General features: G+C 34.1%; 1 protein-coding gene across 2 annotated transcripts in view; it reads left to right on the forward strand.

Moving 5' to 3' along the window:
- Nucleotides 1-7,527, forward strand: part of LOC137630485 (transmembrane protein 8B-like) — a 76,602-nt gene extending 69,075 nt beyond the window's left edge. For both annotated transcript variants that reach the window (XM_068361983.1, XM_068361984.1), the window contains one exon: nucleotides 3,596-7,527. In XM_068361983.1, coding sequence (XP_068218084.1) covers nucleotides 3,596-3,844 — 249 coding nt within the window. In that variant the 3' untranslated portion in view covers nucleotides 3,845-7,527. The remainder of the gene's footprint in view (nucleotides 1-3,595) is intronic.
- The last annotated feature ends 9,618 nt before the right edge of the window (nucleotides 7,528-17,145 follow it).

Here is a 17,145-nt window from a genome sequence, read left to right on the forward strand (position 1 = left end):
CTATAATGTGATTCCTATTCTATTTTTGGAGTATGAGGTGATTCCTACCAAAGGAGGATAGATAAAACATACTTCTTTACACTATTTTAATCTATTCTATTCTATAAAACATGCTGAAAAACCCATAAAACGCACTTTAGGTTAGGTTAGGTAAAATGGTCATTTTGTTTACACCGTTTGCTTGTTTAGTTCGTTTGGTAACGCTTAATTGAGGTGTTACTCTTGTAATAACACCTTGGAAGGGGAATATTACAATGTTTGGTTTTTTTCTTGGTAGGAATTACCCTCTAGTAGATTTGAATCCCCATATCGAGGTCGGAACAGAAAATGAGGGTAGGAATCACCCTCTAGTAGATTTGAATCCCCATATCGAGGTCGGAACAGAAAATGAGGGTAGGAATCACCCTCTAGTAGATTTGAATCCCCATATCGAGGTCGGAACAGAAAATGAGGGTAGGAATCACCCTCTAGTAGATTTGAATCCCCATATCGAGGTCGGAATCACCCTCTAGTAGATTTGAATCCCCATATCGAGGTCGGAACAGAAAATGAGGGTAGGAATCACCCTCCGTAGATTTGAATCCCCATATCGAGGTCGGAACAGAAAATGAGGGTAGGAATCACCCTCCAGTAGATTTGAATCCCCATACTGAGGCACTTCCCCCAATTTTGGGGGGTAGCCGACATCAACAAATGAAACAAAAATAAAAGGGGACCTCTACTCTCTTCATTCCTCCCAGCCTGACAAGAGACTCAACCGAGGTTAGCTGGTACTGCTAAGGGTGCCACAGCCCACCTTCCCCCGTTATCCACCACAGATGAAGCTTCATAATGCTGAATCCCCTACTGCTGCTACCTCCGCGGTCATCTAAGGCACCGGAGGAAGTAGCAGGGCCTACCGGAACTGCGTCACAATCGCTCGCCATTCATTCCTATTTCTAGCATGCTCTCTTGCCTCTCTCACATCTATCCTCCTATCACCCAGAGCTTTCTTCACTCCATCCATCCACCCAAACCTTGGCCTTCCTCTTGTACTTCTCCCATCAACTCTTGCATTCATCACCTTCTTTAGCAGACAGCCATTTTCCATTCTCTCAACATGGCCAAACCACCTCAACACATTCATATCCACTCTAGCTGCTAACTCATATCTTACACCCGTTCTCACCCTCACCACTTCATTCCTAACCCTATCTACTTGAGATACACCAGCCATACTCCTTAGATACTTCATCTCAAACACATTCAATTTCTGTCTCTCCGTCACTTTCATTCCCCACAACTCCGATCCATACATCACAGTTGGTACAATCACTTTCTCATATAGAACTCTCTTTACATTCATGCCCAACCCTCTATTTTTTACTACTCCCTTAACTGCCCCCAACACTTTGCAACCTTCATTCACTCTCTGACGTACATCTGCTTCCACTCCACCATTTGCTGCAACAACAGACCCCAAGTGCTTAAACTGATCCACCTCCTCAAGTAACTCTCCATTCAACGTGACATTCAACCTTGCACCACCTTCCCTTCTCGTACATCTCATAACCTTACTCTTACCCACATTAACTTTCAACTTCCTTCTCTCACACACCCTTCCAAATTCTGCCACTAGTCGGTCAAGCTTCTCTTCTGTGTCTGCAACCAGTACAGTATCATCCGCAAACAACAACTGATTTACCTCCCATTCATGGTCATTCTCGTCTACCAGTTTTAATCCTCGTCCAAGCACTCGAGCATTCACCTCTCTCGCCACTCCATCAACATACAAGTTAAACAACCACGGCGACATCACACATCCGTCTCATTCCCACTCTCACCGGAAACCAATACTCGCTTCATTTTGTAGAAACTTTTCACTGCTTGCAACAACCTTCCACCAACTCCATATATCCTCATCACATTCCACATTGCTTCCCTATTAACTCTGTCATACGCTTTCTCCAGATCCATAAACGCAACATACACCTCCTTACCTTTTGCTAAATATTTCTTGCATATCTGCCTAACTGTAAAAATCTGATTCATACAACCCCTACCTCTTCTAAAACCACCCTGTACTTCTAAGATTGCATTCTCTGTTTTATCCTTAATCCTATTAATCATTACTCTACCATACACTTTTCCAACTACACTTAAGAAACTAATACCTCTTGAATTACAACACTCATGCACATCTCCCTTACCCTTATATAGTAGTACAATACATGCACAAACCCAATCTACTGATACCATTGACAACACAAAACACATATTAAACAAGCTCACCAACCATTCAAGTACAGTCACACCCCCTTCCTTCAACATCTCAGCTCTCACACCATCCATACCAGATGCTTTTCCTACTCTCGTTTCATCTAGTGCACTCTTCACTTCCTCTAATGTAATCTCTCTCTCATTCTCATCTCCCATCACCGGCACCTCAACACCTGCAACAGCAATTATATCTGCCTCCCTATTATCCTCAACATTCAATAAACTTTCAAAATATTCAGCCCACCTTTCCCTTGACTCCTCTCCTTCTAACAACCTTTCATTTCCATCTTTCACTGTCTTTTCAATTCTTGAGCCAGCCAGCCTTCCTTACTCTGAGGTAGGAACAGAAAATGAGGGTAGGAATCGCACTATAGTAGCACCCTTTTTTCTATGTTCTATTGTGGTTCTTATTACATTTCTTTCGGGCTTATTACTGCCATTGTATGAAAGTGTTACGATATGTATTAAAGGTTAAAATGATACTAAATGGTGTGAGTGTACAGATATGATTGAATGATTTTCGTTATATAGCGCTGAATGGCCTTTGATGCCCCAGTGCTTGGCTTAATGCCTAAATCCTATATTCAATTCATTATTACTGCCAGAGCACTAACCATCATAGTGTCCATAGTATTGAGTTGATACATTATACAAAAGATCCTCTACTTACAAAGTTAATTGGTTTCAAGAAGCTGTTTGTAAGTCAAATTTTGTTAAATTTTGACCTACAGTAGGCCTACCCTGAATCCCTTGCCTATAGTTTACAGCTACAAAAGTCAACAAATAGTCTGGTTTCATATGAGATATATATCGGGTTATTACAAATGTCATTTTGCTTACTGTATTAAATGATTTAAAAAAATTTTATGACAGTATTTCCTCATCTTATCTTTATTTTTTTTCTGTTGGATTTGTGTTTGTATCTCGGAATGTTCGTAATTTGAGGACCTTCTATACAGTATATAGAAGAAAATTTTAAAAATTGGAGTTAGAAGTAATGTTTTACATTTATGTTCAGACAGAGCTACTTAAAAGATTAAAAACAAGGTGTACTTTAAATATTTATTTTGGGCAGTCATTCCATTGTTAGTGATAAGCTTCTTGGCCATAAAAGTTCTATTAAGTCATGGTTATCCACTTGATTTCCAGGTAAATAAATTTTTAAATTATCCATCAAATACTGGAATTTGTTTTAATAGTTCAGATGTTTTTTATCTCCGAGATTTTACTGTGTACATTGGGGTTCTTCGAGCCCTGAATTTATTCCAGTAATAAGCTAATAGTACAGTATTCATATGTTATGTTAAGGTCCATTAGCAACTTTATTTACTTGCAGTATGTACACAGCGCTTGGCATGTTGCCATCGCACTCTCTCTCGTCTTCCTGCTTCCGTCCGGCGATCCTCGACTTGTAGGTAACAGCAACCTGTGCTCAACAGTACAGCCTCAAAGTCCCATAAATAATAGTGATGCTGAGTTAATCGATATAGGACTAAATACTGTAGACTACACGGCACACTCTCCTGTGTTTAACGTGACTTCGGACGTGGCTTTTCTTTTGGACACTGAGGATGAGGCCTCGTAAGAGTCCCTGTTCCAAAGAGAAGCTTTCCTTTTGAAGGTAACGTATGAAGGACAGTTACTTTCTTGGCATCCTATTTGGGAATAAAAGCAACAAAAATTTGTAGTCTGACCAAAAGGATTTTGAGTTGTAGCCAATGCAGTTCTTTTATTTATTGGTGAGTGATGTTAAAGGTTTCCTCTTTACTGTTTTGATGTAAGGCTCAGGTGTAAGAGAAATTCATAAGTGTAGAGGATATATTTGGTGCTCGTGTGTGCTGTACAGATACTATATTCATTCTTCCTCGTCTTTGATGTGTACATCATACTTAATTTTTTTAAATTACTTGTTAATTTCCTCATTGATTTCATGTGTAGTTGTTGTGTTAATGTTGTGTCTTATTTTATTTTGGTCTATGATACATCAGTGCAGTATTGACTGTTATAGTGGACTTATGAATGTTATGGTTCATTCCCATTTTACAGGATATTACAATACTTATTAGCTGATAATGTGATTCATATGACTAATCTTCTATTATCATAAAACACTTCGTTTTCTAAAAGGGTACAGAAGTAGTTTTCATGTTTGGTAACTTTCAAGTTAGGAAAGAAGTTTGTTTTTATTCCAGATTAAAGATATTATCCATGCTTAAAGATTATTGTAGCTGTCTAAGAGTAATTAACGATGTACATAAACAATCTAATTTTTATGTTAAGAACATTTTCAATTAAACAAACGTTTTGGTATTGAATATTTGTGAATGGGAATCTTGAATATTGGCATGTTTGTGGACAGGTGGTCATATGTGCGTGGTATCACTTTTCAATTCTAAACTGGTGTAATTCTGTATCTTTTTATATGCATATATAAAAGGACTTATCAATTAACTCGCCATTGCAAACTTCAAAGCCATGCACAAGACTGTTTAGATATCTCTTACTAAAATAGATATTTTTATGTTGCCACTGTATTAAGTGTTACGGGTTTCGGCACCATTAGCAGCGGCCTTTCTGGAGGAATTACCTTCAATTGATTAGCTACTACAGCTTTAAAAAAGAACAGATCTTTTATTATAGTATTCTTAATTCTTGACTGGATAATGATTTAAGAAAAGTAATACAGGTGAAAAATATTCAGTATAAAAAGACGACTCATCATCCATCTTAATTTGATATACTGTGTGTATACTCTTTAAAGTTTTCAATTCTGAGATAGAATATCTTTGGGTTTTATCTGATACTTCATGTTTTAAAATAAGCCACTAAATTCTTCAAATAAAAGAAGCTAGGGAATTGTGTGGAGAGTTGAGGAAACTCTGCAGCATGTAACTGAAGTCTCTTGGGTGTGGTGAGTATCCTAATATACCACCAAATTTTAATAAGTGTAGTGGTGCTTTTTAATGTTGTTGTTGATTACTTCCCTTCTGCCTAATTGCAGAAAGGTAAACATGGGTACACTTTTTATTTTCATTTGTTTATTCTAGTCACTAGATTTTTATATTACTTTTAATTCTTTCCACATTCCATTAACAAATGTTCTTAATGAATGTACCACAGTATCTTCCATTTGCCTTTACGCATGTTGGTAAGCAAGAATAATCATGTTTGATATCCTTTCTGCATTTGAAAATTTACATTTCAGAATTATTGTCTTTATAGAAGACAGTATTCATAATAATCTCTGTACAGTAGTGCAATGTGCAATAGTCTTTTTGAGTTTTGAGAGGTCATAGATTTAAGTTGAACAGTATTATTTTGTTTAAATGCAAGAGTGCTCATCTTATTTAAAACTTGGTGTGGTAGAATACCATTAACTTTGATTAGGAAAAATCTAAGAATGTTTATACCTATACTTATTTACTGATGTTGCACCACTAATTTGGCTGTTAATAAAGGCACTTACAATATTATCTTGGGATGTTAGCATATGATCAGTCTTACTAACTAAAAATTCAAAGTCCTGAGATCAAACAAAGTACTGTTTGATTTTCTTGGTCATAATAATCATATTACCACAAATTATTAATACCTAATGTATAATACAGAGTTATAGATATTCAGTGAGTGTTAATATTGTATTGAGATGAAAAGTACAGTAATTTTCTCTTATGAAATATTCTTTTTATTGTGGTTTATTCATAAAGTCATGGGTTTCTCTAACTGAAGATTTACCTTATTTCCTGCCACATGAGACACAATAACTTTCCAAACTTGAACCATCAGGAAATCTTGGGTGTTGAATAATATACCGCACAAGGAAATATTGTCAACTGAAAATTTTAAAATTTACAAAACTACAATTCATAAGGTAAAGAAACATTTTGTTTTTCAAATTTAACACCCGGTTTTTTTATGATTATTGAATTTGTTACTTGCTCAGATGTTTAAGCTATTTAATATGATAATGTAGGAGGTAAAGAGACATGGTTAGGTTGTTTTTCTGAGTAAGTTATCACTGCTATAAAGAATTCCTATGCTTTCTCTATAGTTTTGATGATATGCTTAAAAAATTTTCTGTGTTTCCCAGGACCTGATTTTCTTTATAAGTGATAATGATGAAATAATTTCTTATGTAATAGAAAGAATATACCACTATTTTCCTTCATGGGACTTTTAGCAGATTGCAAAAGGTACAGTACTTGCAACGTACTGTATTTAATTGTACATAAAGCCGTACCTTTATGGGGATAGATTCATATAGTAAGTTCCATCTGTTCCTCCTAGTCTCATTTGGCTGTCCAGCTTCTTTGCCTTGACCTTGCTCTAATTTTTACTTCTTATTACACTGTAGAGAGCTATGGCTCATTATTGGTTTTAAACTCTTATATAACAAAATTGTAATTGGAAAATATTAGTGCTGTTTTTATGTCATTTAATGTGAGTATTTTATATTTCAATTCTGTACATAACTTTACATTATTTATGTGTGAGAGTCATAGTGATAAAAATGAAACTATTTTTATTTAGGTAATATTTTTATCAGTCATTTTATAATATACAGTAATTAGAATAATTTTTTTTTTAAGTATTTCAAGTGTCATACAGCTAGTTTTACGTTAGACTGCCTTTGTTCATTGTAAGTAAATGTTTAGTTAAATACGATCTACTCCTTTCGAAATTCTTTAGATGATAACAGCTGCATATAGTATTTGGTAATCTGTTTGCGAAATATTTCATCAAAATTGCCTGTACTGATGTAGATAGTGGAGATTTCTCATCCCCATCCACAAACTAGAACAAGTGTGGTTCTGTGATCGGTTTAATAATTGGAGACAATTTAGATATGTTAGGAGTGAGCAAAATCCTGATTTTCAATCCTTTAAAAGTATGAAAGGTTAAATGGTCGAATATATATTCTTTAATAGGAAGATTCCAATTAAGGATTTTCTCTCATCAACTGGTTGAAACAGTATGATTTTTAAGTGATCAAATATCCAACCTCTTTACCTGAAAGCTCTTCACCAAAGTTATGTGAGTTACATTTTAATGAATGGTGATATGTGGACTTTATACCCATAATAAAAGGCAGAGAGCCTGGCACCCCATCAGAGTACATACATACATACATATACCAAGGCACTTCCCCCAATTTTGGGGGGCAGCCGACATCAGCAAAGAAACAAAAACAAGAAGGGGACCTCTACTCTCTACGTTCCTCCCAGCCTAACAAGGAGTATCAGCCAATAATTATGATAAGTTGTCTGTGTAAAATAATTGGAAAATGACAAACTATGGAAGACTACCAGAATATGCTAGAACAAACTATAGCCTCCCCTACACCACAAAACGTAGAATAGATCTACCTCAATCTATCCTTTCATAATCTAATGCAGATCTTCTCATCTCTCTTCAGTGAAGGATAAGTCATACCAAAGGATGTACAGTATTGTATTAATGATTTTTAGAATATTTTTTTTCATGAAATCATTTATGGTATTACTTTCATTGTCGGGAAAGATTAACCCCATAGGTTAATATGAGATGCCTAAGAGAGACTTTTAAGTCCCAGATTGAAGAGAAAATAAGGGTGCCTCTGGAGAACTACCAGGAGAAGGAGACATGCCCCTGACGAGTCCTATAGAGGAGGCAGCAACAGCTGACTCCCCGAGTCCCAACAAGATTCTCAAGGTTGTATGTACATGCAGAGAATAGATCTGTTTTAGAAGGTATAACACAATTGAATTTTTCGCAAGAGGCACTAGCTGTATTTGCGAGATAAAAAATAGAAAAATATCAAAACTTTCAAATATAATTGAGAAGGCTATGAAATATGCATGTAGAAGTAGTGCTGTCAATCATATTAGCTCTCAGGACATTGATTAAAGAAGAAAACACATTTGAACTGCCTTTACTTGTGCTCTTTCAATTACCAAAATTCTATCTGTCATGATAAATTTATGTACTCTGAAATTGGAAAAGAATTTTTACTTTGTAATTGTAATTTTGTAATTGACATATGCTAAAAAGTATGGAATGAGAAAGTCAGCATTTTCTGATGAAGAGCCAGCTACCAAAGATTTGGGAAAAGGAAAAGTTTATTAAAGAGAAAAAATACAATCTGGAAGATGATGCTGAATCATATGTACGTAAACTAAACTGCAAAGAAGGCAAGAGGAATCAATGCATTCAAAGGCACTCTCACTGGTTTTGTGAGATGGGGATAGTGGTTCATTGTGGAGCCTATAGATCTACCCTATTATCGACAGGAACCTCCTCATCTTACCTTTGGTGGAGAGGATGCTTGGAGGCTGTTGGTTTTGAGGAAATGTTGTACAGAAGGTCTTCAACTTACAAAGTTTTGGACGTACAAACACGAATCCAACTTAAAATAATAAAGATAAGATAAAGAAATACTTTAATAAAACAATAGTATATTAATACAGTAAGCAAAACCACACTTGTAATGACCTGATATCTATTTCATACAAAACCTGACTATTTTTTTACTTTTGCAGCTGGAAATCTTAGGAATAGAATTCAGGTCAGGCCTACCCTAGGCCGAAATTTACTAAAGTTGGACTAACAAATAATTCGACTTACAAACGGTTTCTTGAAACCAATTAAGTTTGTATGTTGAGGATCTTCCGTACAGTAGTATGCTGGCTTCCATTACGTGTAGGGTTTTTAGGAAATGAAGATGCTGAAAAAATTATCCATATCCGCAACTACTGTAACTAGATCAAATATACATATTCCTGTCATTCACTTTTCACTCCAGTGACTCTAAAACCCATCATTTAATTTTACATATGAATTGTAGGCATTATAAGACACTGGATTACTTAATGATAATTAAAACATTAGATCCACTGTTGGATTGTTATACTTATCATTATCACATTTTCTGTTTGTCCAGTCAGCAGATTTTTAAAGTATACGCTAGCAAATACATAAGAGGTCTTCAGGCTCTGCCTGAACTGGTTTATATCAACAATATTAGTAAGAAACCTATCCTCTAGTAATTTGAATTTTTAAAAATGAAAGTTTTTAAATAAAATCAAAATGATTTTGCATAACTTTCAACTGGGCTCCACAAGGCACTAGAAGAATTGGAAGACCCAAGCCTATATGACTGAGGAATGTGAAGTGTGAAGTAGGGGATGATGAATGGAGAAGTATTGATTTAAAAGCTTAAGATAGAGACAACTGGCGAAATCTAACCGAGCCCCTTTGTGTCAATATCCATATTGGGAGATGATGATGATGATGATTTTGTATAAACATTTAGGCAGATTGGATAATAGTTGAGGATGTTTTAAGAACTGTAAATGGATGCTCAAACTACAGTATATCATGAACATAAGGAGAAATCAAACAGTTATATTTAATGTTTTAGGCTACTGCCTATCCAAGCCTACTTTTGGAATATCTGATGCAGGATGACTATGAAGAATTGTTTGAAAATAAAATTGTTTCTTATATAGCTGGAAATACTTTTCTTGTTGGATGTACCCATGACTTGCCATCAAATTAATTTTTTCTCGAGTTACTGTACTCTTATTTTCAAAAGATTTAATATGTATTAATTAGCTTCGTTTCTCAAAGAACATGAGGTGGAAGACAAAATGACATTAATATTTTTTTTAAGTTATTGTTATTTTTTCTTTATCACAGTTTACACTACTGTAAATAATACCGCAAGTGCAAAAATGCATTACTTTTGCAAATTATGTAATTTTGATGTTTTAATGTACTGTAGATAGTTATGTAAGTGCTTTAAAGTGAAATCTCTATAATACTATACATACATTGAATCTATACAGCTAAATCATGTATTAGTATATATATATATATATATATATATATATATATATATATATATATATATATATATATATATATATATATATATATATATATATATATATATATATATATATATATATATATATATATATATATATATATATATATATATATATATGCATGTTTGCTACAGTAATTAATTAAATGTTCTTTTTCAGAGACACTGCTCAGATCATTGTATTTCTATAATATATATATATATATATATATATATATATATATATATATATATATATATATATATATATATATATATATATATATATTATGTTATCATTTGTATTGTCATACCTTCTTTATTTAGCTAGCTTTCCATTTGCCATTTTAATGATTAAGTGAAACTGAAAGCAAGTAATGTCAGGTTATGTGTGAGATACTTACGGTGTACTGTATTTGTAAAAGTCAGGTGGTTGGGTCACCCTATGAATCCAAAATATTATGTATAAATTGGGCATTGTCTTTGCATGTATGTATGTTAGTGTATTTTTTTGTCCATTTATTTGTGTGGTTTTAAGAGCGATAACGGAAATTGTTGGCATTCCTTTTCCACTCTGGGAGGATATATTAAATGTAAGTCAATTTCAGGTTATTTTGGATGTAGGTTCTGCGAGGAAGCTTCATATCATAGTTTTTAGGTCCTTTTTTTCATGCCACAAAGTACTTCATGTAGTTATGTATTAAGGAATAGGTTAGGAGATGAATTATATGGCAAGACTTCAAGAAAATAAAAACTTTGAAATTTATTCAAGCCAAATTAAATTTGGGACTGTGACTAGTGGTTTTGTGAAATTATTTACCATCAAGTTACAAATTTTATGGTGAACAATGTAATATTTAATACTTAGTAGCTAGGCATATAGCAGTGTTTGGTCAAGTCAAAAAGAGACCAGTTGTAGCTAGACATATTGTTATTATTATTATTATTATTATTATTATTATTATTATTATTATTATTATTATTACTTGCTATGCTACAACCGTTGTTGGAAAAACAGAATGCTATAAGCCCAGGTGCTCCAATAGGGAAAATAGCCCGGTGAGGAATGAAAGCAAGGAAAATTGAAATATTTTAAGAACTAACAATATTATAATAGATATTTCCTATATAAAATATAAAAGCTTTAACAAAACAAGAGGAAGAGAAATAAGATAGAGTAGTGTGCCTGAGTGTACCACCAGGCATTTGTCAAGAAAAGAACAGATATGAAATATAAATATTTACATTTTTAGTTTGAGAAATTTAATCCAATTTGTGGAATTTATTAATGGAATTTGCAATATTTATATTAGTGGAATCTGGTCACAAGAAAGTGTCATCAGCAGTGTGTTTCAATCTTATTTTTTATATGATCTAGCTTGGTTAGTAAATATTCTAGAATACTGTTAATAAGTTTTATGGTGAGCTGTAGAAGACTAGATAACTATCCTTTTTGGAATAAATTTATTCAATATGGATGCACACTTATGATCATGTTGAAATATTTCTTTTTCTTACATCATTTGGTTTTCTAAATGTATTTGTTGTATAAAGTTCTGAAATTGGTGTTGCACAAGCATATTCTCTGCCAGTTTTAAATTGCATCTTGTGGCCAAACTTTGCACCAATAGATTCATTCTCATCGGTTCAGATTTGGATTCTTTCAAACGTGTGAATGGCAGTGATTTAGATTTGACATCAGTATTTAAATTATGACCAGAGCAACAAGTTTTAGTGCAAAGTTTGTTTCTAAGATGACATAGATGCCATAGAACATACTTGTGTAATAATATCTTTAGATAAATACATTAAAATATATGTATAAGTAAAATTCATACTACAGTAGTAATCTAGCATTTAAAGATAAGAGCAGTAGAAAGAAGTTTTAACATATACAGTACTTGTTTATATATTCACTTTGATACCACACTGATCCTATTTTTAGATATCAGAGTTGAATGGACATTTGTCATTCATTATATACTTGTGTATACTGTACATGTATAGTATAAATTTTGCAAGGTTTCAGTGGAGATTGTTCATATTTTTACTCAACTTTTGATGTACATGTCAGATATGTGTGGATTTTAATGCCTTTACTTAGTATGACAAATAGAAATAGCTCTGATATATTGAATATGAGTATATGTGGAAGACATGTTGTCAAATGCACTTGGCAAACTTCAAGACATTGTTCCAATAATGTTTATGTAGTAAAAGCATCTCTGGATACATGTAAAAATTACTTATTGTGAAATTTCATGATTGAAAAATAATTTGTAGCCAGCAGCAATGCTGCTCTGACTGAGAAACCAGATTATTTTCTTCTACTCTTAAGAACTAGTGACAATAAGCAGCAGTAGAACTTGTGACAATAGAAAGGATTTCGGGTAATGTTATCAGGATTTCTTCAATTTTAGTGAAGGATTAAATTGTGATTCAGTTGGTTTTTAGATGTTATTCCATCGCACAAAAGTTTGATACTCGGTATGTTTTTGATAGTCGACAAGCTTATTAGTCCTTAGTGTATAGTGCTGGCACTAGGGGAATAATTAACTCTCGGATCAGTGGAACCATTGTACAAAAAGATACACCATTAGCACAAGTTTATATTTCTAAGTAAACTTATCAAATTGTCGCTGATTGAAAGGATAAAATACGTAGCGTTTTGGGTAAAGTTTCATGTACTGTACCTGAAATAAAAGACTTTTTACTCTTTTAGAAATTTAATCTCGGTGACTTCACACATGCCCGAGTGCTATGCTTTAAGCCCTTTGTTTATGGTACTGGGCTATCAGATAGTATTATGGTCTAAATCCCATAATGCAGATTTTTATAGCTGCTTTAGCTAATTGGAAAGATAGTAGTGTAAGAAAAAAAAAATAAAGTTGCTTGAAATAAATTTAAAGAATTATTTCATATTGTTGGAATTGCTATGACCAGATCTTCCCATCAGTTGAATCTTTAAATTCTATTGTTTATGACAAATGGTAGACATTATGAAGTACAGAAAATCCTCAACTTACAAACTTAATAGATTCCAATAAGCTGTTTGAAAGTCAAATTATTTTTAAATTTTAGCTTAGGGTAGGCTTCGCCTAAATCTCATGCCTATATTTTTTACCTGCAAATATCAACAAATAGTCCCTTTTCATTTCATATGGCAAATGTCTTCTTGCTTAAATTATTAATATTGTTTTATTACAGTACAGTATTTCATTATGAGCTTTTGATATATCAGATTTATGATTTCATTTAGATTTGTTTGTCTGAATTTATTCCTACGCGGATACAAACTAACGAGTTATTTACATGGGCTACTCCTAGTCGTGTTTTCTACAACTGGCCAATCAAAGAAAATTGGTTTGATTATACCATGCTTCATTGCTAGGCAGCCATAGCACATGCGTATGCAGCAAGAGGACGCTTGCTTGCATTGCCTCCTCACAACACTGTTCTGTACTATCAAGCCTGTAGCATTCAATTCGTTTATCCTTTGAGTGTTTAGCGCTCATAACAAATCAGTATCACTTTGTCTCTTTACGAGCCGGCTACTCTGTTCACTAATGGTGCACTTTGATCTCCTGTTATTACTTATAGTAATTGTATCTGTCAGAGAGGAAGGGTATACAGTACTTCTTAACTTCATCGAGACTTTCCCCCACCTAAGAATGACTCCCATATAAATGACTCGGCAGTTTGCAATTCAAATTATATTTTCCTAGTTATACAAACCCAAGTCATCAAGGTTCCCAGTTCAACCACTTCACAAGTCTTTAACCAGGTGGGTGCTGTGAGAAGGCAATGCAGGCAAGAGTCCTCTAGCTGCAAACGAATATGCTATGGTTGCCTAGCAACGAAGCACTGTCCAATCAAACCAATTTCCTTTGATTGGCCAGTTGTAGAAAACAACTATGAGTAACCCATATAAATTAATTGAGTTTGTATAGCTAGGTGAAATATAAATTGTATTAAATTTGTACTGTTTGTACGTTGAGGCTCCTCAGTAATGCATTAGACAATACAAAATGGAAAGATCAAACCCATTAATAATTATTATATGCTTTTCACATCAAGAAGAGCTAAATTTTAGTAGATTTTACCTCCTCTTTGAATTTATTTCCTACATTTGATCCGCTAATGTATGGGGACCATCCCTCCTCGTGTATTTGAATACTACAGGTCAACAATTACCCAAAACTCAACTGGCAGCAATTTTTAAGAATTAAAAGCAAATTGAATGAAATAATTTTATAAGAATCTTCATCAATATTTATTACTTAGTTGTTGAATTGAGAAAAAATATATATAATAAAAATTTAAGTTGGTATAAAAGTACAGTAGAACTTTTGACTATCCCAATTGAGAGTGGATGATTTAAAATTGGTGGTCAAATCTTAATGTATCATAATAATATACCTGTAGTACTAATAATTGTGATTTAAAATTTTATGTTTTAGTACAATACTGTATTAGAAATAGATTGAAATGTTACTGTAAGGAGCTATGGAGCCGAGTTACTTTTTTTTTGCATGGAATGGTAAATGATAATCACAAATTTTCTTGAATAGTTATTCCATGTTATGAAGGTTTCAGTGTCACAAAAGTACTTTAAATGTAAGTTTCGATTGCTTATTATCGACGTAAGGTGCACAGTACAAATTTTGTATGAAAGCTTGAAAATGAAATTGTGGTTCTAGTCAGGAGTTAAATCTCAGAATATAGAATGAAGTTGCAGAATCTTTCATGTAGTGACCAGCGAAGTTGAACGCAGTGTTGATCAAATAGTTCCAATTTGTATTTTGTAGAATATTGTACAGACAAAATGTAATCCTAAGGAATGTGTGTGGAAAATGTTTTATATTTATTATTGTCTGATGTTATATTATACAGTATCAAGTATTTGATGTCTCATTTTTATAAACATTCTTACTTTACACTGTCTGTGTAATCATTGCCATATATTTGATTGCTTTAAAATAAATGTTCTTTCTATATTATATTTATTCCAGATTACAGTATTGCCATAGAGATAGAATAATTTATAGCTTTATTTTATAGTTTAAATTGAGATTTATATTTACTGTATGATGCAAAGTATCATCTTTAGCTAATGAAAATGCAACTAAATTATACAAATACTGTATTCAGACTTCTCATTTACCTAATCATGTAACTCCTTGTTGTAGGGGGAAAATTCACAGTACCTTGGATCATCAGAAAAAATGCCATGGTTGGACCAATATAAATTGACTCCAATTAGTTACTCAAAGCATTTCCCTGCAGGAAAGTGTTAACATTCCTTATTTATTTTATTCTGTCTAAATGTGAAATTCTCTTATTTCTCTTTGTTCATCACTTACTAAATCTTGTTTATTTTCATCTTTCTTTCTAGATCTTCACCTTCCTCATTCTGAGTATAGGTAGTAGGTTGGTCAGGGCACCAGCCACTCATTGAGATACTATCGCTGGAGAGTTTTTGGGTCTTTTGACTGGCCAGACAGTACTACATTGGATCCCTCTCTCTGGTCACGGCTCACTTTTTTTCTTTGCCTAAAAATACGTCGGATAGTGTGACCTATTCTTTCCACGTTCTCCTCTGTATTCAAACACCTAACAACACTAGAGATTACCAAACAAATCTTCTTCACTCAAGAGGTTAACTATTGCACTGTAATTGTTCAGTGGCTACTTTCCTCTTGGTAAGTGTGGAAGAGACACTCTTGCTATGGTAAGTAGCTCTTCTAAAAGACCACTTCAAACACAAACCATTGTTCTCCAGTCTTGGGTCATGTCATAGGCTCTGTACCATGGTCTTCCACTTTATTGGGTTAAGGCTCTCTTACTTAGGGTATACCCAAGGACTAAATTCTATTTGTTTCCTTATTTCCTTTCCTCACTAGGCTCTTTTCCTTGTTCGTTCCCTTGTGCATATAATACCCTTCTTTTCCAAATAAAGGTTTAGCTTAGTTAATATTAATAATAATGATGATGATAATTTTTTGGGCTCGAGCAATGTCGTCTTGATGAAAATTCCTCTAAGGCAGCTTTCTACTTGGGATATTTGTACGAGTGATATACCAGACAATTTTACCTGTAAAGGTATCACGGGGTTAGTACCCCTGAAGCGAATATCCCGAGAAATATTTTGTATACACCAGGGATGTGTTTAAAACAAGCCACGGCTATCCTTTCCCAAATGGAGTTACCTTTTCCCGAAGGATATGGGATAGGATTGGATACATGGGCTAGGGCTCCATTACAACTCCTAATCCCAGTGTGCTACAACTAACACGTTTCCTGTAAATCCATTTCTTCTTGGAGCGCCTTCTTGACGGTTATTTGGAGTTTTATCTGCGTGTTTTCATAGCTTTTTTGTGTGATTTTGTGATCATGGATGCTTCGACTTTTTCCTCATCAACTAAGTTGAATACCCTTTTCTTGTGTGTTTGAGAATTGTGTCTCCACCCCATTTTTATTTGATTTGCATGCTTTTTATTGCTTTGCGGCTGGCATGTGGTCCGCTCCGCCATCTCATGTATCCAAATCGCTCAGAAATGCTTAGTTATTTAGTCATATTATTGTAAGAATGTGTGCTATATTCTTTTACAATATGCGTATTTTACCAGTCTTGACAGGCTAACTCTACCCTGGTCATCGGCCGTGACTGGTGAATTTGTACTTTGCACTATTCCCATCTTTCACCTAACCTTGTTGGTTTCGTGAGGCGGCTTATACTCCCATGCTATTGATGCATCATAGCCGGGAGCTGCAGTCCTGAAGGTCCTTCTGGGATTGTTGGATAGTGTTTTACAGTTGTCCTAGGGTGACTTTTTCACTTTTCCACTTAGCCTGCACATTTGGCCAGGTCTTTGGAACTTGTTCCCTGTGTCTACTTCTTGTCCATCCATTGGAACTCACTACCTTTTTCTAATGCTGATAGGTAGACCTCCCATTGGTTTGCCTTACCCATTCTTAGGCTTCCCTTCTTAGTTTTTTGTAGGCTAACGACTGGTTGTGGGGACTTGTTCTCTATGCCT

Source organism: Palaemon carinicauda, chromosome 38, assembly GCF_036898095.1.
Source record: "Palaemon carinicauda isolate YSFRI2023 chromosome 38, ASM3689809v2, whole genome shotgun sequence".
Taxonomy (NCBI): Eukaryota; Metazoa; Arthropoda; class Malacostraca; order Decapoda; family Palaemonidae; genus Palaemon; species Palaemon carinicauda.